Source organism: Periophthalmus magnuspinnatus, chromosome 17 (assembly GCF_009829125.3).
Source record: "Periophthalmus magnuspinnatus isolate fPerMag1 chromosome 17, fPerMag1.2.pri, whole genome shotgun sequence".
In the NCBI taxonomy this organism is placed as follows: domain Eukaryota; kingdom Metazoa; phylum Chordata; class Actinopteri; order Gobiiformes; family Gobiidae; genus Periophthalmus; species Periophthalmus magnuspinnatus.
This window is the reverse complement of record NC_047142.1, coordinates 25192717-25219536: the sequence shown is the minus strand read 5'-3', so window position 1 is coordinate 25219536 and position 26820 is coordinate 25192717. Positions and strand designations below refer to the sequence as shown.

At 39.2% G+C, this 26820-nt stretch overlaps 1 protein-coding gene across 1 annotated transcript; it reads right to left on the bottom strand.

The window, feature by feature from the left end:
• Positions 1 to 100: 100 nt before the first annotated feature.
• slc1a7a (solute carrier family 1 member 7a) lies at positions 101 to 26820 on the bottom strand. Its single transcript, XM_033983056.2, has 11 exons — positions 26646 to 26820; positions 24010 to 24089; positions 11065 to 11280; positions 9156 to 9198; positions 8584 to 8815; positions 8312 to 8411; positions 7099 to 7332; positions 6047 to 6241; positions 3308 to 3442; positions 2505 to 2604; positions 101 to 757 (listed from the first exon to the last, which is right to left on the bottom strand). The coding sequence occupies exons 1-11, from the start codon at positions 26784 to 26786 to the stop codon at positions 491 to 493; spliced, it is 1743 nt and encodes a 580-aa protein (XP_033838947.1). The 5' UTR covers positions 26787 to 26820; the 3' UTR covers positions 101 to 490.

The following is a 26820-nucleotide window of genomic DNA, read 5'->3' as shown; positions in this document are numbered from 1 at the left end:
AAAAAAAAAAAAAAAAAAACTTCAAAGGTCAATCAAACCAGCCTGGTCCTTTTTTATTTCAGGGAGTGATCAAAATTAGGTATACAAAACCCAGAAACATACTGCTAAAAATAAAAGTGAATAAAAAGAAATATGCATGACAGATTCCTTTCATTATAAGTAGAAGTAGGCTATTTGGTCCTTTGTGTACTCCAGTGGTAAATCAGACATGAATATTGTTATTTCTTCAATAGCCAGTCCTGTACACTGCCACCACCTTACCATATAACATACATTATTACAAATAAATTATATACACACACAAACGGTAACATGCAAATAGATCTTTAATAGTTATGAATGTCTTTATATGCTGTCATCCACAATTAGCCTTCTTCAGTCATCGCTGGAGGAAGTGTCCATGTAGCTCCTCTGTTGACCTTGTGGATGTCCCATATGCTCTGACAGGGCATCTGTGACATATTAAATGTTAAATATTTTTGATAGATTTCTATACATTTGTCTCCAGTCCATTCATGTCGATAGAGCAGTGGTCCTTGTCCCTGTGCTCTCTCTTGTGGTGGGAGGAGTGGGCGTGCTTCTTCTTCTCCACCGGTCGGATGCCCTCCTCTAGCTGGATGAGGCGAGCTACGTCTGGGGACAGGTGGTCGTGCTTGCTGCCCGAAGGTGGAGGTTGGTAGCAGCCATTTTTCTGGTTCTGGTAGTTCATCATTTGCTGGATGCTTATCATGGGTTTGGTCTCACAGATCAGAGGCACCTGACCAAAGAATTAAGATAAGGTAAGCATTATCATTTGTTGTTAAATTATGGTACGATAATAATCATGTACATAGTAAGCAAAGTTGATCTTTTTAAAAGGTGCATTATTCATTCCATTCATTCCAATGGTTGCTTAGTGGTGGTAAGAAACTATTGCACAGAGCTGCTCTGCATCTTCAACCATTATCATCACTCACATACATGCAAGCAAGCACTAATTGTCTTGTCCAAGGACACAACAACAGTTTGCACAAAGGCTGCCCCTCTGTGGCACATGTTTTTTTTTCCAGCAATCTCCCATTCAAGGACTAAAAAGGCCCAAACCTGTCTGGCTTTTGAGATCAGAAGAGATAAACAGAGATAAACAGGTGCATCTTGGTGAGTATTGCTATAAAATTTGGAAGCCAAATCAGTTTTGAATCCCAAATCACAAGTATATACTGAGTATATAACCTCATTCAAGGCTAACACACAAAGAGATATTAATCTAGATGCATGTAGCCAGTTAATCAGTATAATTTTCCAAGGATAATTTATGTCTGTCCATATAATAACTACTCCTTTTCCTCTGAAAAACTCATGCACTCTTGAGCTTTAATTATTAAATCAGTGCTGGGCTTGTGCTTTCAGGGCTCAGCTGTGTGACTCCACAAAATCAGATGAAAGACCAAAAATATCCATCTGCTTTCAAACCCACTTAAATTTGCTTCACAAAATAATGAGAACATTTTTCAATTACTACTCTCTTTTCAGTTTAAAGAGGACATATTATGGTTATATTATAATAAATATTATATTATTTTCAGGTATTTAGTATTACACTACAACATATGTGAATCATCATTGTACATTTTGTTCAGTCTGGACAGCAGTATTGATCTAAAACAACTTAATAACAGAAGCGGGTCCATAGACTTCCTGTTCCAAACTGAACATACCTGATAAACCTCTTCACAGTGGCATTTCACTTTAGTAAGTAGTAAGTAAGTAGTGTATCCACATATTTCTATTGTTGAAAAGTGGCTATGTGACAATTTTTTAAATTATTGTGGGTGAGTACACACAGAGCAGTGGGCAGGGATAGGGGGTAGGTGAAAACAGATTTTCTGAGCACTCAGACCTTGAATGTAGGACAATACAGGATTAAACAAACCCACTCAAAATACAACACTGAGTAATAGGCCTGTACTCAAAATATCAATATGGCAATATATCGTTACGGATACTTTTAAACAATGGTGATTAATTATAAATTGTTTAGTTATTCAATACAGAAAAGAATATGAATTCACTTAACTACCTTCTAATGCTGCATTAAGGCTGAATCTGCATATCTAAAAGTCACTTATTCATATATTCTGGCATTAAAAGCCTTGTGAACATGAAATTCCAATGTATTTAGTTATTCAACATAATCAAAATATCAGTTTAGTGCATTTTGAAGACCCCTTTTTAGGAATGTGCTTGTGCGTATCATATCATGGACCGTATCGTATCAGGATATGTATTGTATCGTGACAATATGTGAGGTACATGGCAGTGCTGTATTCAGACTTTGGAGGAATAAACTGACTATTTTTGTTCAGAAAATTAATCATGAAAAATGTGTATTTCTTTTTAATGAGACTGAGAATGAGAATTTGTATTTTCATGTTTTTAATCATGTGATTTTATGGATTTATGTAAAACTATGAATATATAAAACATGTTTCTGAACCTCCTATGTGTTTGTGGCTTCACCGCACCTGCTCTCCTTCTTTGACAAAGTCCTTCCTGCAGATGTGAGCCATGATGCCTGTAGCCAAAGCGTCGCCCATCACATTCACCATGGTCCGAAATCGATCTCTGTGCAGCCGAGGTCAAAACATCAGTCATTCTCTTTTAATGGCTTAGCTCCATAAAACCACAGACAATATTCATTTGGTGTGAAATATTATCATTAACAAGATGACATGTAATAATTATATTTTCTATGAGAGCAATTGATGGTGCGTGGGCCAAATGTGTTGACAAAGCAAACCTGGGTGTCTGTATTTCAACATGTTCCAGTTCAATAAGCTGTGTCACATCAGGTTTTTTTTTTACATTTTTTGTTTCGTCTTCAGTTTCAAATAAATGATTCCTTCCTGATTTGAAGGCTCTTTCCCATTCAAAAGATATAATATTCTGAATAACTGAATGATGATGAGAAACGCACTTTGAAACAGTTTAACCCAGGTCCTCCTTGAAAAAAGATTTTGAGCTCCCTTACTTAAATAAAGGTGAGCAAATAAAAAACTTGAACCTTTAAGAGAAGAATTCCAATGTGTATGGACTTTTTGTGTTAGTTTTGAAAGTGCTATCTTTAAATCAGTAAAATTACATGGTCGATCTTTGAAATTTGAGATTGTACATTAGATTTGTATGGTCTCATCGCCTAAGCAGCAGTGTCTATCATCTCTATCTTCACATCATGTCAAAAACTGAAGCATGTTATATTTATCTTAATTACATGACACTTAACAAGTAGAATAGATCCTTTGTGTGTGTTAAAATAGCTGTTACTTACAAAGCCCAATCAACAGCAATTATGAGAGTAATGTCATCCGTCGGTAGGCCCACGGAAGTCAACACGATCACCATGGTAACAAGTCCGGCTTGAGGGATCCCTGCCGCACCTATACTGGCCGCTGTGGCAGTAATGCTATGGCACAGAAAAGAGGTAGGGTTAAAATTCCTCCAAATTCTACATTTTCAGAGCAAGTTGGAACCTTTTATTTTGGTTCTGTTTATTAGAAATGCGTTATATTCAGTCCACAAAGTCAACACATCCTCTTGGTGTAGTAAAAATGAAGTATTCATTTTACAACTCAACACGGCCAAGGTAAAAGGGCCATGTAAAAGATAGAGTATGAGGTGACGTTCATGGTGTTTGTGCGATTCAACTGTTAGCAGAGGTCATATTGACATTAGAGAGACTGCAGAGGTGGAAGCAAAATGGAAGCTGTAAGGAACACTATGTTACAGAACACCACAAACAGTTTCCTTCAGACGATCCTGACATAAATCATAAGAAGAATTCCTCAATAAGAATATAATAGCTTTCCATTCCAAGCCAGACTCACTGTTATTTAAAATAAAGACTGAAACATGAACATATGATACATTTTTTGAGCTTTTCTGAAGTTGGTGTTGTTTGTTGTTGTTTTATTTTTACATTTTTACTCTACCTGTGCTGGTAAATTGGCATGTTATTGTTGTTTGCACTAGTTGGAACTATTGATCATTGTCTAATATTGAGCACCTTCAGTGTGAATAGATTAACTGAAATGATGTAACAAATCTCCTCTTGAGGATTTAACTCTCAATGCTGGACATATTGGACAGACGTTTGATCTTTGAAGTCCTCCCTCATAATGCCCCTTTAATTAGTAAGTATTGCGTGAAGAAGATGCAGAATGGAAAGAGGAGAAAGAGAGATGTAGAGTGAAAGAGAGGAAGAGGAGAGAGAGAATGATTATAAATATGGTGCAATAACGGGTGAAAGTAATACAGGTCATATGGGTTTTACTGCCAAAGGATTATGATGGTCACACACTTCTACCATGAGGGGGTCTCTTAATATCATTACAATCACAGTGATCAGACATGGGTGACGGTGGCCTGTGAGGGACCTGACTAAAGGGTTCACCTGGGAGGAAAATGCATGTGAGGGAACGTGTTTTTGAGCGACAGTCCTGCCTCTGTATTTCAGCAGCTTCCAGACTGATTTAGCAAAAACCAGATCAGGCTAAGAAGCTCATGCATAATCTGTGTGACATTTACATTTATAAATCCCATCAAATTTGTTATTAATTCAGTATTAAATAAAATGTGTTGCGCTAGATTCATTCACATATTGCCTAGTTACTAGAACCAGTACAAACTGGATACATAATAAACTGTAAATATTACTATGGAAGGGAACTTGTTTGAGCAGATTTTGAATTATCACTGCTCATGAGTCTCTCATTTTGAATAATAATAATAATTAAAAAAAACTTTTCAGTGAATTATGCAGAACATATTTTAAATGTGTTTTTCCCAATAAAAAACACCCTTTTAAATATTCAGAGTATTTTCAGACCCTCAGAATCAAAAGTCAAAAGTGTAAAATATGCAGTGAAAAATGCAAACCAATTTAATTCAGTAAAGCATCAGCAATGGATTCTCCAACCTCCGAACACACAGGAAAAGTTGTAGGGAAGCACAATGTGTTAGAATGCACCTCCTCAAACCCTCATCTCCTTCATTTATAAATGCTGTCTTTGTCCTCTTCAGTCAGACACATTTGCATTTTCTATTTTGTGGATCTTTGCAGCAAATCCTTTCACTGTGAATTTTAAAATCAGATTTTTTTCATTTTGAATAGTAAAATACATTGGAAATGTGAACTGCAAAATTCAGTGACTGAAATCATTTATTAGGCTAACATGTTTTAACGTTCTAATTGTATTCCCTGTTTATCAAGGCTTGGCACTAGTCTAAACAGTAGGCTATATTTCGTATAATCCACCACCTGCTTGTTGTCTTGGAGATGTTATTTCTCTGCATTGGATATTTCACAGTATGGCATTTAACTTATGTATCTCCATGGATGAGCAGACACCCACAGACAGGCCCAGGGGGCCCAGGGCAAGAAACCTCACATGGGCCCCTCTCTGTGCGGGAATAAGTTAATAATGCCATATTGGGGAACATTCCAGGCAAAGCCACAGGTGATGGACCCCTTTTAATAATTCAGTGTTTTTACACTGAATTATTAAAAGTGCACTAATCACTTTTAATAACTCTGTAAAAACAAGTGTAAACTTAAGTAGTGTTATTGAAATCTTTACTCAGTGTTTTACATAATTTATACATTGTCATATAGACTGTGTACTGGTGCACAGACCTCTTAGTCCCAGTTTGTTTACTCTTAGTTCAACTTTATCTTATCCATTTGACCTCAAGATCCAGTACACAGTGCTCTGTTGTCCACTGTCTGACAAACTGTTTATCCTATGTCCCATGAAGTGTTTTGACCTTGTGCTCCTTTAACAGGTCTAAACTGGTTCTCTGGTTCATGTGGTTCTTATCTGTGTGGTATAGATATAGTGTATCTACTGACAATGACACAGCTTAGGGAAAGATGACACTCTGTCAGGGACAAGTAGCTCTTTACAACTGCGCGCACAATTGCTTTAAAAATTCAGACTTTTTGTTTCAACTTCTCCTCAACTTCTCAGTTAATTTCATTCTTTAGTTGTTTCCATAACAGCAGTTTTACCTTATTGTGATGATCTGTCCGAAGTCGAGCTCGTAGTTGTTGACTTGGGCAATAAAAATGGCGGCGACAGCTTCGTACAATGCTGTGCCGTCCATGTTGATGGTGGCTCCCACAGGAAGCACGAAGCGGATGATGCGTCTGTCGATGTGGTTGTTCTCCAAGAGGCACTTAAAGGTGATAGGCAGAGTGGCAGAGCTACACAGGACAACAAGTTAAGATAAACATTAGCAATTATTTCATCACTTTCGCTCATCATTTCAACACACTTTTACATTGATTTTTGGCCATTTGCTATAATATGTATCCAGATGTTATGCATTTCTAAGCAATCGCACTTTTTGCATCAAATGTGTATGTCTGTCTGTGAAATTGAATGGATAAGAGCTAAATACTTATTACTGTAACAATTTAACAACTTCTCCTTAATGTACTTTTGTTCAAATCACCATTACTTTTACTTCATGAAAAAGTATAGTTACTTTGTTGCTCTCAGGCCAAAGAATATGGGTATATTTGTTACTTAAATACTACACAACATTTCAACTCTAAAACGCTTGTTCAATATACTCCAGAATACCAATGTGGAGATCCAATGAATATGAACATGCACAGAACAAATCTTTTCTAATTATTTACATATCCCAGGGATCGCTGATGTACATCAGATTCCCCAATAGAATTATTGCTGACAAATCCATAAAACATCCATTGTTACTATGACAGGCCTTAACCTCAAACCTCTAGAAAGGCCTCTACCTCTTTTTTTTGCCATGGAAATAGTTACAAATAGATACTTACAAAGTTCTGAACTATGGTTTGAACTTTCTATTTCCATGGAGCCATGCAGGTGATATGCCGTATGTGTCATCATACATCAACAAATAAAAAAGCACCCTTAGGTGTCACTGTGGCCTATTGTTTTTAATTGCCTGCCTGTGCTGTTAAGTTCAGAAGACACTGTACAGCATACTGCAAACAAATGAAGACTTCTGGGAGAACCCTTTCACACATAGAGTAACAATGAGGAACATGCATCATTAGTTTTATCTCACCTTGAAGATGTGGCCAATGATATGAGCAGGGCTTGTAGGATGCCTCTAATATAAACTATGGGGCTCTTCTTGGTGATGAAGAAGTACATGGCAGGCAAGATGAACATCCCGTGGAGTATCAGACCCATGACCACGGTGATGGCATAAAACCCCAGCTTCTTCCCCATGGCAGAGGGATCATCCATCTCCAGGATTTTACCAGCCACAAGGAAGACAATCCCAAAAGGAAAATACCTAAACAAAGAGCAAACATGTTGATTACAGATTATGATTTGTCTTGTCTTGTGTGTGTATTTGTTATTTCACTTTTGCTTTTCACTGTCACTAAGTGAAAGGTGCAAAACTAAACTGCACACAACTCTCAATCTTGTGAGTATAAAATGCATCCTCACCAGAGCATAAACACTGCCCAAAAATAGTTTGCGATAAAACATTTATGAACATAAGCTTTAGACAGAAAGAATTAACTGCAAAATGTTAATAGAAATTGGCTTAGTTAAATAAATGGTTCAATCAATCAACTTTTGATTTAATAAGTGAATAAACACATCTAAAATACAACAACAACGACAATAATAATAATTCTCACACTTTAAATAACCCCAAGTTCTATCTTAAGTCGATTACAGTGACGTGTGAAGTGAAGTTAATTCAATCTTGAAAAACTCCAAATCCATTAATACCATTATGTTTATGTCACAAATATTTTACTTGTTCCAGATTATCCCTGTATTGTAAGTCCATTTTACAGACTCTTGTACCCTTGTATGGAAGAAGTACTGAAGTCAGTCTAATGAAGAACAAATAAATAATAAATATGACAAAGACAAAATAGACTTAAAACAAATGGAAGCTTCCCACAGCGGTGCCATTTTAATAATACGTAAAATTATTCACTTGTTTCAGCCTCTGCCCCAAACATGTTTTACTGCCACAGGTTAAGCAGTACTGTTGATTAAATAACACCAGGCCGATAATTCTTCTGTTTAAACAGTTTGATTAAAATTTGACTAATTGCCCAGTCCTAATTCATGACAGAAATATTCATGCAACAGTTGCCTCTTTTGAACAACAACAAACGTTTTTTTTACTTATTACATCTCAAATAAAGAAAGAATAAGCTAAATGTACAGGATAAACTTTCATTTCTAAAAGAGTGACAAGTCTACGTAACATTAAAGCTTTCTATAATCATGTAACTATCAGCTCTTACCAGATGACAATGGCAACGATCTTGAGCACTGCCTCATTTAAACTCTGGCAAAAGTTGACAAGGGCACTTCCATTGGGCCCCATTCTCCCAAGCATTATACCTATGAGAAAGACACAATGATTTTAATCACAGTAAATGCACACAACTGAATGTGCAATCATGCGGCTATCGTGGGGAACTCTGAGAACCTCTTTCTTTGATCCATTATTATGTGTTTCTATGTGACAAGGATGTCCAATTAGTATTTGGAGAATCTACTTAGAACTTCATACCCATTGTAGCAGAGAAAATGACTATTCCCAGGACGTTCATGCCTTCACTGGTCCCCGGGGAGGTTTTCATGATGACATCCGGAGGAGGCGTGAGGTCCAGGGAGAAGTTTTGGACGTCAGTGCCGTTGTCGTCCTGGATGCCATAAATGTAAATACGACGTGTGGTGGTCTCATCCAACAGCTGAGCCACAGTAGGTTTAGGGATGAGCTCCGGTACTCTCTGAGTCCGATACTGCAACACAGAGATCATTTCATTTTTCTGTTCTTGTACTTTTAAATGCAAAAGTTTAAAACTGTGGAAAAGACTACACATCATAACATGAATCACAAAAGAAATGTTATGTATTTTGCTGCCCATTCATTATTTTCTTTTTATTATCCAGGGTAAAAGTTGTCCTAAATGTGCACTGTGTATGAATGTGAACTAGTGACTGTCCATTTCTTTGGGCAGTTGGAGAACATGCAGACTACTCTCTAAATAGTGTAGACCAGCTTAAGTGTTCAACAACCACTAACCACTCTGCCACATTTTTTGCCAAAAATGTCTGTCAGAATAGGACTGTGAAACATACCTGCTGGAAAGTAGCTTGGACCAAATTGGCAGGAAACATGTTGCTGAAGGGACACAAAACACAAATTATTTTCAAAAATATGAAATGTACTGAAAATAACATTCACAAGTAAAGCCTGAGCAAATGTAGATAAATAGAACTGCATAGGTTTTATACATAAAATAAAAACTAAAAAAACTAAAACTAAGTGCATAAAAAACAAAAAAGGAAAGGGAATATTGACTGTTTTTAGATTAACTGTAGCTGGCAGAAATAGTAACAGTTGGTTATGCTGCTATGCTACGAAAAATATCACAAAAAACATCATCAACATCAACAACATCAAAATATCTGGAAGAACATCATCTTTTGTGGGCAGAAATAGAAATAATGAATTTGTGTTTTATACTGATGTTACACTGAACTGCAGTGTACTCTGTGTATTCAGGCTGCAACAGCATGCTGAACTATAGTTTACTTAATCATTGTAATAAATTATAATAAACATTATTTAATCCCAAATCATGATGTATGCCACCTGCCACTCAATCTAAATCAGGCCAGCTCTAAATCCCACCACTGTGGTCCTTCCTTTCTCTTTACATTGTAAACAAATGATTCTGTGATGAAGGTGTGCAGTCGTATTATTACATGTGGAACTGGCTATTTTAAAGAGACAATGCAGAGTAATATAGCGAGTCTTTTTGAGCACTCCTGCAACAGAGGTTTGAAAAGTAAGCTAATAAAACATGTTGACATTTGGCCCAAGTAGATGACAGTATTTACATTCATACAGCGCACAGCTCATTACTGCTGTTTATCACATGCAGGCACTGGCACACGCGACAGTCGTCAGTCTGCTGCATGATAGATGAAGGCTTTAAAGGAGCTTTGCCAGATAAATCCAACGCACAGCTGTGCCCAGGAACACACACTCAGGGCCGGTGAGCTAGAGCAGCACATGATCGCTGTCTCCTGGACTTCACATTTGGCCCGGCCTGATAGGCAAAGGCCACTAAATACTGTAAAAAGTACAACTTTACATCCAAATCACAATTTGTTTTACATCAAAATGTCATAAGTAGGCCACGTGTAACCTTTTAAACAACAACTTAACATTTTCAACTACTTAACATTTAATGTTAAGTAGAAGCTTTTGATTGCATTGATGTAATTCATATTTCACATGTGACATTTTTCAATAATTGGCATTTCAGATATGGCTTTCAAAACATAATTTGAGAATACTAATTCATTTCTCTTATTAATTATGCCTTTTCATAGTAAGGTTATGTTACATCAATGCTGCAGTAGTCTGTGGTGAAGCCAATTGAAACCTTCTTCTGACCAAATGACACAACGTCTTCACATTTGTCACTGACCCAGGCTCACCTCGACACACTGGCAGCCTTTAGCTTAGCTAATTAGCTTAGTACAGTAACCTACTGGCACACAAGACTTTGGCTTCTGACACTCAGCTGTCTACTGTATTGTAAAAGACACACGCAGGGGTCAAAGAAAAAATGTACTGCCAAATAAACCGATAAGGATAATAATTGCAAATCTACGTGTTGCATCTCATTTTTTATGTTGTACATTTTAATACTTTATTGTGTTGTTGGACCTAATTTCACAAAAATATACTTTTTACTTTTTAAAATTACTGTTGGTGGCCTTAATTTGGATCTGATATCTGGTTACCATAGCAGCAGTGCAGAGGGAGTGCAGAGGGAAGCTCTAACCCAAACAATGACAAATGGATGTGTCCACTGTTGTATAAAGGGAACAAAAATAGGAGAACATGTCTCTGAGGATCAAGACCAACAACAAGTCTCACACAGAGCATATATTACAGGACACTACAAACATATACCACTCCCCTGGCTGCTCATGTGGTTTCTTGTTAGATAAAAGGTGGGCTCTTAGTTACCGGATAAGGTCAAGCAGGGCGTCCGCTGAGCTGGTCATGGGCTTCTTGCTTTCCTCTGAGTCCTCCTTCTGAGCAGCTCCCCCAGGATGAATGATGTACACCATGACAATGCCCACCACCACCGCCACAAATGTGGTCCACAAGTAGTAGGAGATGGTCATGATACCCAAACGGCTGGAGCATTTGGCATCCAGAGCAGCAAGGCCGGACATCAAACTGCAGAGAAAAATAAACTTTGAAACACTGAAGATATGAAACATTTTACGCTTTTGTTATTCTTATTAATATGGACTCTTCTTTTAACTTTTCCATCTGGGCTTCATAGAATAATGTGCAGCAGATTTCACAACAGATGCTCTTCAAGTGCTGGATCAACACTGTGACATCACATGTATACAGTGTATTTCAATGTCTATGATGTGATAATAGTGGTATTTACAATACCTTTGTACTGTAAGTAGGCAAACAAAAAGGAGAACTGATCTGTGTAAACAGCATTATTGTTGTCATGAGTGGCCACAGAGATCCTTCTGTGTTAGGGATGGACCTATGGTAAATATTCTTATTTTCATAGGACATTTTTAATTATATGTTTGTATGTACACATAGTATCTGCTCCTTATGAGAGTCCAAAGTCCATTGTGCTTCAAGAAAAGCACAAAATAACAATTACCTTTCCAGATCATCTCAGGTTCAGTCACTATATTTGTAAAGCTGTTATAGGCCTATATTGAATCTGCTGCTATGTTTGAACGTTTTTTCCTTACACAAAGCTGACCAGATAAAGCACTCCTCAGTTTTTCCACACACACTGAGATGTATGAGCTCTTACCTAGTGTTGCAACAGCACTCTGCTGCATGCAACAGACCAGGTTAAAACTAACTACAGATGATTTTTTTTTTTAGCATATTATCATATACTGTTCAGAAATCTTTAATCAGTGGCTACTGCTGGTGATGTAATGTATGGCAAGCGATCAATGAAACAGTCCACATCATGCTTTAAAGAGCTATGTACAGTTTTTGAGTGAGCATAAGTGTTGGATAACACACATAATTCAAATCCAAAACCAAGGTCCTTGCTTTAGTCATAACACTGACTCAGTCACTGACACATTTACATTTAGATAACCATCCTTCACCAACAATAAAGCAACATTACATTCAAAGAATCAATATGGAAGGCACACACTTGAAACCTTGAAATATTTGATGTACCATAATCTGAGCAGTGGTACCTGTTGCTTGCCCTGTTACTAATAACCTTCTTTCCTCAAATATGACTTTTACTGATTACAGTGTTGATTTATTCTTTATTTATTTACAAAAACACTAGACATGATGGTGCTTGGATTCTCAAAACGATTATCCAACCAGAAAGCAGAATCAGAAGAGCCTCTTATTTGGGTTGCCAGTTTCAATGCCAAAATCCAGTTGGTTTAAAAATAAAATGACTACCTGAGCTGAGTCCTCACAACCTAAAGCCTTGTGCCTGCAGCCAATCATTAATCAGTGCTGCTAGTGCAGCCTCTGCAGCTCAGAGAGTGAATTCTGAAGGCTCTGAGGTTTCACATGAGGTCTGGCCTGAGAATGAGCATGTGTCCTCTGTCTGCAGGTTAAGGTAGTGGCAACTCAAGTTCATTTGTAACTGTGTGGCCTACATTAAAAAAAAAACAAAAAAACATATGCCACAGTATGACATCACATGGAGAGAGGCAGGTGACCCCTTCAGGTCAAGTTACAGGTCAGATTTTCAACAAATTTCAGGGAAATAAATCTGCACTTGAACAAATGCAAAATAGATAAGTTTAATTGTAAGATTCCAGGCAAAGCAAAAACATCTCCATGTTGGCGGACCTTGAATAAGTATAGAGCACCTTTAAAACCTAAATTATCCAAAATGAAACCACTTTTCCCCAGGAGCAATAAAAACAGCAACTCACATCTAAAACTCTCCAAATATTCGTATTGCACTACTATATGACTAGAACAGATTCACTTTTAGAGGATCATGTTTATTCAAAATATGGCAAGTAACTTATAACCCGCAATCCATTAAATGTAGGCTACCGGTTGCATTAGTCTAGCAGCAGTATATAACAAATAATAATCAGGAATATGACAATCAGGTTGTCTGAAATTAATCTGGACACAAACTCTCTTGATTCTCAACTCTCTTGTCTGTTGTTCGATCTTACCTGACCTGTTGTGCCATCCCATGTACCTCCCTCAATGCAGCTGACTCTCTTGGATTTTGGAGGGGGGAGGGTGTAACAGCGGGACAGTGATGCACACGGGGTAAACCAGTGCCTACGCGGGTGTCTAAGTGATATGTAAATAACTGAACTATTATCTAACAGTGGAAAAAATAAATAGAAATAAAGAATTATTGCTTTAAACCTTCAAGATCAAAATTGTTATGCAGACAGATCCAGGCGTTTGGAAAGATGCACTCTCTGAATATTTAACACTTATTAATACAGTTTTAGTTGTGTTATCATATCCAGCCTGTATAGTAGGCCTAGTACAGTTGTTGTAGTTTTATACATTACTTTATTCTTTTTATCCAGGCTTGGAACTGCCACAAACAGCACAAATTGTTTGGATTGGTTAAGTGGAGGACAACTACATAATATGATTTTGACCAACACTGTAAATTCCACACCTACAGTATAATGTTAATGGTGTTCAGGGATCAGCCAAGAGGAAATAACAATAAGGCAGGTTAAAAGCATCTCAGGTGTGTACAAAAAAAGTATTATAAAACAACTGGTGAATTTATCCAAAGTGGTCTATTTTCAAATTGAAGAGTCATTTTCCTCTATCATAATATCTATATTCAGGTGGGATTACCATGTCCAGCCTGTTTGTATCCTCCCTGTTTATGAGGGATAGTGTACAGTAAGATTTTGGGACCATATGGGGCTTTAGTTTGCTGCCTGCTGCACCTTTCCTGTGTCCAAGAGCATTAGACTAATCCTAGGTCCAGATGAAATCAAAGGCCATGTTTCCTTCTTGGAGAATTGATCCATGTATTTAGTAAATGGTGACACTATATCCCCCTTTGAAACGAGTCTGGAATATCCAAAATACTGACCAATCATAGTATGGCTGCACAGTATTGGAAAAAATATTGAGATATGCAATATGTGGCTGTAAGAACCATGATATTTATTTTATTTAATTTATTTATTTATTTATTTATTTTAAAGGCAAACCTTGTGTTACTGTGATATACTTAGTGTGTTGTGAATCTGTGAGAGTGATGATTGCGTAAACCAGTATGGTAAAGTTGATACTATTGCAGTATAGGCTAGTTTATTTTTTAATGAGAAAACTTCAACTTCTACAGAGCTGTAATGGATAAAAGGCATAAGAGTACTGACCTGCTTTTGTTTTTCTGTTGTTTAATAATCTGCAGTGCACAAATACACATTAGCAACCAACTACAACAAGGTGGAAATAATCTTGCATTTGTAAATCTATTTAAATCTAAATCTTTGAACTGCTTCTTTCTACTACCCACCACCTATTGTGTGTGTGTGTGTGTGTGCGTGTGTGTATGTATATATATATATATATACATACATATACATATATATATATATATATATATATATATATATATATATATATATATATATATATATATATACATACATACATACATACATACATACATACACACACACACACACCCCCCCACCCCCACACACACACACACACACACACACACACACACAATAACACAATAGGTGGTATATAGGTAGTAGTAGTATATAGGTAGTAGAAAGAAGCAGTTCAAAGATCATCATATCGTCAGAATGTGCAGTAAAATCTTACATGCATGAGTTTTTTTTCACATATGTTCTTTGAGCATGTAACTGTCAGAAACTAGAAAAATGTATTATCTTATCTTACTTCTTCAGTTTTAACAAATAACATCTTGTTTCTTATGTTTTGATGAAAATTGTATACAAGGAGAAATGATTCTTCTGAGTAATAGGTTAGATAAACACAGAGAGAACTATCACAGTAATTGTAATTTAATTGACCAGTAGCTTGTAGCAAACCATTGACATAGGCTTTCATCCGGTTGTAGAAATTGTGACATTTAGAGCTATTAGTGGAGTAGAACAATCGTATATGTCCCTGCATCACTGATAAAGCCTCTAAGTAATGTTTATGCTCATGAGTCATGGGGTTCTTCAAACTACATGTCTCCATGGAGAACTTATTGCTTGAATTGCACAGCGTGACACTGATTTACACACGTAGAGTCGAGCATGACAGAGTCACTAGGCGACTTTACAGATCAAATCTGTTCACACACAGTAAAAATGCATGTCTTTCAAGGTATTTTTGAATTTTTCAAGCAGATGGCGGAACCTCCACCAGAAAAGGTACACAGTGCAGCTTTAAGCATTATTAATAACAAAGATGTGAACCTTGTGAGTGCTGTGACAGTATATGTTGCAGGTTGTCAGGAGACATCATCTTAACCTGATTTTGCATTTCTGCTAAAATATCTGCAGCTCTTAATGTACTGAGCAGCAAATAGAAATTAGAAGAAAGCTGAATGGGTGAATGCAAAGGGACAAGACACAGAACAGTAAATAAATAACTAAATAACCTTGCCTTTTCTTTGTGTTGAAGCGATAAATCCTTTAATCCTTTATCAATTCAACAAAGGCTTGGATACTGTGCAATTTGATGGCACTTGTTGATTATTATAATTAAATGTCAAATGAATAAACTTCAAAATAGTGTGCTTGGAGAGACCAATCAGCTAATGGAATATGATTATTTACAGGCAAAACATCTCATAATGTTACAACTTAAACTTATACAGTTCTTTGTGTGTGGATCAGTGTTGTAGAATTTACTTTGTAAGAAAATAAATATCTATATCTCTAGTCTCTGACATCGGTAGATAGTTATTGCTTGAGAATTGGTACCAGAACTGAAATAGGTCAATCTTAAGACATTGCAGGTTCTGTTGTTTTCCGATAACATTTACTAATTAACAATAGTGATCAAATGTGGACAAATGCTCCCTGTAAGAGAGCCATTTCTTCAGAGGTGAATGTAAGATTAGATAATAGACATTTTCTACAGCAACAGGTCACAATATGAGCACCAGAACCCAGTGACTCATTAAAACATCCACATAAATAGTCCAAGGACGTCAATTTGTTCCTGAGTGCAGTACATTTGTTGTTCATTCTGCAGCTTCCCGGGTATTGAAGCTTATTGACCTGTTATAATGGTTCACTCTGTTCCCATTAAAGTTTCTACAGAGACATTGCACTGCGCTTTAGACTGAAAAAGAACTAATAATAAAATCAGAAAATGAAAAAGATATAATGAGGACAGCTGTGGGGCAATGAGCAAGCCCACACCAGCTCGCCGCCGCGTGTTGGGGTTCACTCCGGTGAACGAGAGGGTCGCGTCCCTGCGCCTTCGGGTCGGGGACAGGTCTCTCACTGTTGTGTCGGCCTACGGGCCAAACAGCAGTGCAGAGTACCCGGCCTTCTTGGAGTCCCTGGGAGGGGTACTAGACAGTGCACCAACCGGGGACTCCGTTGTTCTCCTGGGGGACTTCAACGCCCATGTGGGTAACGACAGTGACACTTGGAGGGGCGTGATTGGGAGGAACGGCCTCCCCGATCTGAACCCGAGCGGTGTTTTGTTATTGGACTTCTGTGCTAGTCACAGCTTGTCCATAACAAACACCATGTTCGAGCACAAGGGTGTCCATCGGTGCACATGGCACCAGGACACTCTAGGTCGGAGGTCGATGATCGACTTTGTTGTCGTGTCATCTGACCTTCGACCGCGTGTCTTGGACACTCGGGTGAAGAGAGGGGCTGAGCTGTCAACTGATCACCACCTGGTGGTGAGTTGGATCCGCTGGCGGAGGAGGAAGCCGGACAGACCTGGCAGGCCCAAGCGCATTGTGAGGGTCTGCTGGGAACGTCTGGCGGAGCCCTCTGTCAGGGGGGTCTTCAACTCCCACCTCCGGGAGAGCTTCTCCCTGATCCCGGGGGAGGTTGGAGACATGGACTCCGAGTGGGCCATGTTCTCCACCTCTATTGCCGATGCGGCTGCTCGTAACTGTGGTCGTAAGGTCTGTGGTGCTTGTCGCGGCGGCAATCCCCGAACCCGGTGGTGGACACCGGAAGTAAGGGATGCCGTCAAGCTGAAGAAGGAGTCCTATCGAGCCTTGTTGGCTCGTGGGACTCCTGAGGCAGCTGATGAGTACCGGCGGGCCAAGCGTGCCGCGGCTCGGGCGGTCACAGAGGCAAAAACTCGGGGTTGGGAGGAGTTCGGAGAGGCCATGGAGAAGGACTATCGGACGGCCTCAAAGAGATTCTGGCAAACCGTCCGACGCCTCAGGAGGGGAAAGCAATGCTTCACCAACACTGTATACAGTGCGGGTGGAGAGCTGCTGACCTCGACTGGGGATGTTGTCGGGCGGTGGAAGGAATACTTTGAGGATCTCCTCAATCCCACTGTCACGTCTTCCGAGGAGGAAGCAGAAACTGGGGACCCAGATGCGGACTCGTCCATCACCCTGGCTGAAGTCACTGAGGTGGTTGGCAAGCTCCTCGGTGGCAAGGCTCCGGGGGTGGACGAGATCCGTCCTGAGTACCTCAAGTCTCTGGATGTTGTGGGGCTGTCTTGGCTGACACGTCTCTGCAACATCGCGTGGCGGTCGGGGACAGTACCTGTGGAATGGCAGACCGGGGTGGTGGTCCCTCTGTATAAGAAGGGGGACCGGAGGGTGTGTTCCAATTACAGGGGAATCACACTCCTCAGCCTTCCCGGTAAGGTCTATTCCAGGGTACTGGAGAGGAGAATCCGACCGATAGTCGAACCTCGGATTCAGGAGGAGCAGTGTGGTTTTCGTCCTGGTCGTGGAACACTGGACCAGCTCTATACTCTTCATCGGGTCCTCGAGGGCTCATGGGAGTATGCCCAACCAGTCCACATGTGTTTTGTGGATCTGGAGAAGGCATTCGACCGTGTCCCTCGTGGTGTCCTTTGGGGGGTGCTCTGGGAGTATGGGGTCCGGGGCTCTTTGCTAAGGGCTGTCCGGTCCCTGTATGACCGGAGCAGGAGCTGTGTTCGCATTGCCGGCAGTAAGTCAGACCTGTTCCCGGTGCATGTTGGACTCCGCCAGGGCTGCCCTTTGTCACCGGTTCTGTTCATTATATTTATGGACAGAATTTCTAGGCGCAGCCAGGGGCCGGAGGGGGCCTGGTTTGGGAACCACAGGATTTCATCTCTGCTGTTTGCGGATGATGTTGTCCTGATGGCTTCTTCGAGCCAGGACCTGCAGCAGGCACTGGGGCGGTTTGCAGCCGAGTGTGAAGTGGCTGGGATGAGAATCAGCTCCTCCAAATCCGAGGCCATGGTTCTCGACCGGAAAAAGGTGGTTTGCTCTCTCCGGGTGGGTGGTGAGTCTCTGCCCCAAGTGGAGGAGTTCAAGTATCTCGGGGTCTTGTTCACGAGTGAGGGAAGGATGGAGCGGGAGATTGACAGGCGGATCGGTGCAGCGTCTGCAGTGATGCGGTCGCTGTATCGGTCCGTTGTGGTAAAGAAGGAGCTGAGCCGGAAGGCGAAGCTCTCTATTTACCGGTCAATCTACGTTCCTACCCTCACCTATGGTCATGAGCTCTGGGTAATGACCGAAAGGACAAGATCGCGGATACAAGCGGCTGAAATGGGTTTCCTCCGCAGAGTGGCCGGGCTCACCCTTAGGGATAGGGTGAGGAGCTCGGTCACACGGGAGGAGCTCGGAGTAGAGCCGCTGCTCCTACACGTTGAGAGGAACCAGCTGAGGTGGCTCGGGCAACTGCTCAGGATGCCTCCTGGACGCCTCCCTAGGGAGGTGTTCTGGGCATGTCCCACCGGGAGGAGGCCCCGGGGAAGACCCAGGACACGCTGGAGGGACTATGTCTCTCGGCTGGCCTGGGAACGCCTTGGGGTCCCACCGAAGGAGCTGGCGGACGTGTCCGGGGTGAGGGAAGTCTGGGAGTCCCTGCTTAGACTGCTGCCCCCGCGACCCGGCCCCGGATAAGCGGAAGAAAATGGATGGATGGATGGATAATGAGGACATTTTGGTGACTAAGCTTAGTCTTAAATTAAGGGATGTCGACAATTTCTCACAGGAACCTGGAGCTACAATGTCTGTTTTTGTCCAAATTATTGCTGAGTTTCAGATTTCATTCCACCCTCTATTAGGACAGTGCCATTAATCAGGTTTCAGTTTAAATTCTGATTGTTGCCCTAAACAATTAAAAAAATGTGTAATCAAGTAATTCACAGTTAAGTGTGTTCAAGGCACATACATGATATGGATTGCACAGTTAGCACTTTAGTGGACCTAGGACCTAATTTGAGTTTCACACATCTCTATTTTCTTTAGGATGGATTGGAACTTCCATTTCTAGGACCTTATAGTTTGGTACTATTTTAGGGCTACCGTTTTCTTGCTGGTACAATTACATTTTTGTTTTTGTCCATAACAGCTGATGGCAACAGGCCTACTCCCAGAAATTGGTTAGAATATGGTTTTGGTCAAATGAATCGCCTAATTTCAAAATGTACATCAGACACTATTATGTTAAAGTCAGGTTCATGATGTTTTTGCGCTTTTCAGCAGACATTTTCCTGATGCATTTTAACACTGAAGCTGGTATGAGCATAAACATCCAGATACTTTTTTGTGCACAAGCTTCATTCTGTCTGAAGTCCTATGGAGCCCTCCGCCTTGTCACATATGTTTAAATCATGTTTTAAACTAGACCTGTTTATTGACTTTTTCACATTGAGTCAGAAAGATCTAAATTCTGAGAGCAAAACCAGGACCAATTTGAGGGAGACAATTTAGACATAATAGAGAATGTGGACTTTGAACTAGCTCTGAGATAAAACAAAAACACTTGAGCTGCATTTGAGGACTCTCCTCCTATGTGAAATTAAACTCAGCCCTGCCGCACTGCCCTGATGCACCGAGAGCGTCGGGGTGTGTAGGTGTGTGTGTCTGTGTATTTGTGTCTGTCTCTGTGTGGGTGTGTGTGTGTGTGTGTGTATGTGTGTCTGTGTATTTGTCTGTGTGTCTGTGTGTCAGTGGGACTACTTTTCTGTGCGTAAAGTTCGGCAGCTCGCATGAATGTACTGTACTGACGCTTAATATGGATAAAAGGGGCGAAAGGGGTGTGTGAATACTGTGTTTATATGTATCATTTTTATATTTTTATATGATGTTTATATGCATCATTTAATACTCATTCAGTGTACTACACTGTACTGCTCATTCAGAGTCAAGAGAGATCTTTAGCCTTCACCACACAGACATCCTCTACAAAGAGCAAAAATAATTGTAATGAACTGTCCATTCTAACATAAAAGGAGGGAGTGCATTGACAGATGAAATTGACTTAACAATCAGAAACTTGACCACTTTGATGGTCTTTTCTTGTATAAAAGTAGATTAGTCTTATTTAATGAAATATTGAGAGAATATCAAATTAGTCTGAGGCCTTGGCCAGAAGTGGCCAGGGGCTTTATGTGGTCACCTGCTGTTGCCTAACGGCAGTGCGGCGTCTGGATTGTACCTTATTACTTGTAGAGTACATTTGCAACAGTCTAGAGTAAAGACAGTGACATATGCTTAGACTGTATATACACATATACATATGTTCTTTGTTCTACAGTCTATGGACATATGTCGTCTGTCAGTTCATCTGTCGATTCTTTCCTAATTTGAAGAATTTTGTGAAGACCTTCTCCCATTGAAAAAACATAATATTTTTTTAATAATTCAATTATTGCTATAACAACAAAGGCCCACTGCCAGGTCAAATCCTTCAAATTATGAAGGAATCATGGCAACTAATGCTGTGATTTGATTGATTGATTGATTGATTGATTGATTGATTGATTGATTGATTTATTTATTTATTTATTTATTTATTTATTTATTTATTTATTTATTTATTTATTTATTTATTTATTTAACATGGACATAGAAATTACATTGGACAAATCTGATGTATTGTTTCAATTATTATAGCAAGAAATACTCATTTTGAACACCTGTTCATAGGAGACCTTTTTTCAGGTATGAATGAATAAATATGGTCAAGGAGCAGCAACAAGTGAAAAAAATGCATAGCACACTGAGATGGTCCAAGGCAAGAAAAAGAAATGATCAGATGAAGGCAAAGAGCCTTTGTCTGATCGTGATGCATTTTTGCTATGCATTTTTTTCACTTTTAAGTTGCTGCTCTTTGCATTCGCTCCTCTTTAAGGACATTGGTGTGCGTTTTCTGTTTCATTTGTCATAGTAATAATATAGTCTATGTCATAGTAGTATGTACATTTTGCACATTTGAAAACAAAGAAAAAAGCTAGAACAGATGGTGTATGTTTTTACATTACCACTTGTGCAATATTTTTAATACAGATGTGTCTATCAGCTCTGGCCTCTGTTTGGATCAGCCATATGTTTGTGAGTATGGCACATGTCATTTAACAGCTTCACCTTTGACCTTTGGATCTCCGATGCAGCATCGATGAGTGTGTTTCAGTGGCTTTGAGTTTAATTAAAAAGTGTGACCGAATATGTCTCTAACCCTAAAGCCTTGACCAACACAAACATAAAGGGACAGTGGAGTGGGTCATTGATTGTGCATGACGGCGACACAAGATAATCTGGTTTCCGCTTTGGCCAGTGGCGCAGATGGCGATGGGCGGAGGGTATCAACAGAGACAGGCGGGCTATAGGCTGTATACTACACCCTTGTGTTAAGCTCTACTGTACCACATAGTAGCAGCTTGTCCAGCCAGCCGGCTACACTCACTGAAATAAGTCAATGGAAAATATGAAAACCAAATGTCAATACAGAGCAGAGACATTTTCTAATAACAATATTGAGTTACAGTGCTCTACGGGGCTTGAGGTTTGAGCCAGGTATGAAACAAAAACACTGTGCTTTTTTCAGTCATTTTAATTTCCCAGTTATCATCAGTGGTACATTTATTTTCTCTTTTGGCTGTTTTATGAACAGCAGGACAATTGCTATTGCCAAAAGGTAAAAAGTTGCAGCTGCAAAGGAAAGAATAGGGGCAATGAAGCAAACCTTAACATTTATAACTCAAATACATATACAGTGATTGCTCTCAGAAAGGAACTACAACAAAACTAATAACATCACATATTTCTATTATATTTCTATTTTTTACAACTGCAATATTTTAGCAGCAAAGACCTGTCACTAAAAATATATATATTAATAGTCAGAATTTAAAACAGGTACCAAATGTTCCTTTTGTGCCAACTATCATGACTGGACCATGGAGGAAACTGACTGACTTCTGTTCAAAACTGCAGAACTGAGAGGCTGCACCTCTTCATAGTAGCTTTGCTCTGTAGAAAGCACTAGCACCAGCTTTTCTTTGATACGTTTTTATTAATTTTCCAAGCTCTCAGGCCTCAAATGAAGGGCAAAACAGGGCTACTTAAGCATGCATCAATCAATTAAAATACAGCTCCGAGTAAACTAATGATGAGGGAACATCATTCTAATGTGGCTATCTGTTTTATATATGAGATATTTTAAGTCACTGAAAACTATTTGTTCTTGTGAGTTATGCATTATAGAAAGTGCATTTACTCTTGAATTAGAACATTTGAGACCACACTTTCGCCCTGAATTTTACACAACTCTTCATGACTTCCATGCTAACTAATTAGATGTGTAGGCTTCCAGTTATACATTTTCAAGGTGGCCTCCAGCATGCCTCGAAAAACTATCGAAGCCTGGTGACTTATTATTTTTACTTTCAGGCATAAAACTATGATTGCTTTGCCATTTGCTTAGGCTATGTCACTGAACTCAGCAGCTTTTGGCGCGGCACCCATTCGCTTCATTTGAGATTAGATGTAATTAACGTTCTGCCTCACGTACCTTGACCTCTTGGTGGCATTTCTAGAGACATGTGATGACCAGCCTCATAGAAATGCACTCTTAAAGCTGCCATACATTTTACTGTAATAATTAAACACACAGGATGCAAGACTGCAACAGAATGTGAGACAGACAGAGGGAACTGAGGATTAATTTCTCATCCAGTCTTTGCCGTTGCATAGATTGTAAGTAGCTTATTGTACAAAGAAGCCCAGCATGTAACTGGGTGCTTTTGCATTATTTGTTTTGGTAGTTTTTTGGTTATGTTGTACCTTTTTGACCTCAAACTATGAGCTTTGTGCTCAAAATAGAATAAAGAAGGGAAATGCAGTAGCAGCTTGCAGATTTACCACAATAAAACAAAACAAATAACGCTCACACATAAGAGGTGATGCAAGATGAGTCTATTATCAAATCATGAGAAATCAGATGCAGTCTACATGATGTTTTATTCATACAACCAGGTTTTATCACCTCAAATTCCCAAGTTATTTTTTCATTTACATTTTCCCCAGAAGAAACTTCACCACCACAGACGTGCTTATAAAATATCCTGCATAATCTACAGACCCATAATGGTAAAATAACTGTTTGGAAGAGAAAATGTATTAATCTGCAAATACACTGCAGTATATGCATGGTATGCAGTGTATGCAGTGTCTTCAGTGTATGCAGTGTCTTCAGTGTATGCAGTGTCTTCAGTGTATGCAGTGTCTTCAGTGTCTTCAGTGTATTCAGTGTCTTCAGTGTATGCAGTGTGTTCAGTGTATGCAGTGTGTTCAGTGTATGCAGTGTGTTCTGTGTCTTCAGTGTCTTCAGTGTATTCAATGTCTTCAGTGTATGCAGTGTATTCAGTGTCTTCAGTGTATTCAGTGTCTTCAGTGTATGCAGTGTATGCAGTGTATGCAGTGTCTTCAATGTCTTCAATGTCTTCAGTGTATGCAGTGTGATTGTTTTTACTTACCTTGATACAACCAGAGGCAGAATCAACATTTTTAACATGCGCATCAACAGCTCTCCGGGAAACTGAAAGTACTTCACCTCCTGCAAATGAACAAACCATAATGATTTATGTCTGTGTAATCCCCCAGTCACACAGATAGTTTCCATAGCAAAAGAAAATTCAACTCTATCAAATGGGCAAAAGCTGTAGAGTGAAGACATTTTGCCACTCATCCAAGTGACTTCTTCAGTTCTGACTTAGTCTTTTTTAGTAATGATTTAGTCTTTATGTAGCAGGACTGTCAAATACCTTTTTAGAATGAATGAAACTTTTAATCTGTACATTTAGAGACATTATAGTCCTATTCACAGGATGATCTGTGATTCTTAGTCACAGGGTGGGGGCCCATGGAAAGGCCATGTGACCTCCTGCAGAGCATAGGAATAATACTAGATTACATATTGAGATTGTGTCCTAGACTACTTTGTTCAGAAATTGGGCTATGAGTTTGAAATGGTTAAGAACCCCTGTTCTGTCATATATTTGATGTTGCTCCTAGTGACACATTTGTGCATGATATTGGCTTTATGCCTTCATTTTTTTCTACCCAGAGTCCTGCTGCATAAACATTTGTTTATTATGCTCTATTTTCATTTTGAAGTATTTGCTTGATCAGATTGTAAAGAAGTTTTGGTCTTTATGTCCTTCTGCTCTTGTAATTGAAACACCCTTTTGAACACCCTTAACAAAAGATGATGCAGAACTTCTTCAAAGTGTCTGAGAATGTTAAAATGATGCAGATGACTTGCAAAAGTAATACCTGTTTACTGTTTCAGTGTAGTTAGCTCCTCCCTTCAGATAGATATAAGGCAATGTCCACCAGAAACAAAACAAAACGTATCTTTGCTTCCTTAGGGACATTCATGTGTTCTTTTAAAATACACATGATTTGTATTGTGCATCTTTTGTGTTTCTGAGTACCACAAAGCTTTAGACACATCTTGCTCCTATCTGCTCATGTAGTATACTTACTATCTAAAAGTCCTCCTACACCATCTATATAGTAAGAGTGACTGGGGTGCACAAGTGAATGAGCTGAACAAAGAGACACTAGAGATGAGCCCATCTGTGCTGCAGCAATGATGCAGACAGAGTTTTGCTTCTGTTTTGAAGAAGAAGATTGCTGTGTTTGCGCAGTGTGATCCTGCTAAAATGTACACCAGTTGTCCCTGTGCTGGTCCTTCATGTTTAACATTCATTTTAGTTTAAGTTGACAAAAAAAAAAAAAAAAAAAAAAAAAAAAAAAAAAAATATATATATATATATATATATATATATATATATATATATATATATATATATATATATATATATATATATATATATATATATATATATCACCTTGCTAATGTGGTATACAGACAAAAGTCATTTGGTCAAGCAGATGTAGCAGATGTGACACCGGTTCTTAGTGGCTCTCTCTTCCAGGCAGAACAGGTCTTTAGGTTTTCCCAGGTTGTATTGTTAGACAGATACAAAACTCCCTTGTGTCATACAAACAAATGGATTGTGGATGAAATGACATTATGTGTTTGTGTTGAGGGTGTGGGGGTGAGGAGGGTTGGACCGGTGAGTTCGGGGAGTTAACCTGCTGTGTTGTTCTTCTGTCAGGCCTAAGCTGACACGCTGTCAGACAGCAGTAACGTAGATAGCATCTTGTGATGTTAGGGGAGAATACAATAGGGTCAGGACGATCAATGTAATTACAAATTGGAGATTAAACCAGATTGTATCAATAGCAAGAAGGATATCAGTTTATTGTGTGTTGAGCTTGGCAGGAGAGAGCAGCAGACACATGAGAGAGAGTACAAACTGTAATTTAATTTATGCAAACTGTATTCTGCTATATTTAACTCAGCAAAACATGAGCTGTCGTGACCTCAGACTAATTCTTCCTATTCAGTGAATTATATAAGTATGTGATACGAATGGTATGTTGTTGACTCGGTGGGTGATAATCTCTCTTACTGCGATCTCTTTTAATGAACAGCCACAATTCAACCAACAGGCTATAAGCAACCTCACCATGCAAGGAGATGCCATTTTAAAAGAAAAGAAAAAAGAAAAAAAGATGAAGAATATAGAATGTCCTGTGAGGCTGAGGCAGATAAATTGGTTTTGAACAAGGCTTAATGCTGCTATCACTGTAGCTGGAGCACACAGCTAAAGAGATGAAAAAGATGTTTTTTTTACTGCAGTTTATGCAGATTGTCTATAAACATTATTAATGGCAAATATGTCAAATATGGCTAAAATGACAGATACAAATACATGACATACAGTTTGTGTATGACTGGCAAAAGAGGAGGGTTGTATAAATAGATTGTATGGCTGTATACTCTATGTGCCAGTCCTAAGCCCATGCAGAAGAAGTGCATCTGAAGTAAAATCTCTGCAACAGAAATGTAGTTACTATCGAATAATAATATTTGATATTTTAAAATAAAATTTAAATGCATTGCTATATTTATTGCATTGCATATCAGGGAATATGATGTCTTCACTCTACACCAGCTAGTCATGTATACATTTAGTATTTCACATAGTACTGGTAGTTTGCCTTCACATGTGGAGGGATGGGGTCTTTTATTACTGACCTGCTCTGATAGCTGCTTGCCTCTGAGGAAGAATCCCAGCAGGCAGCCGATGACCACGGCCAGCACGGACAGGATGAGCAGCCCGTTCTGCTTGCACACATTCTTCACCCTGCCCCAAACTTCATCCAAAGCCACTGCCATCCTCTCCAACCTCCTCTCCCGCCTCCGCCTGTCC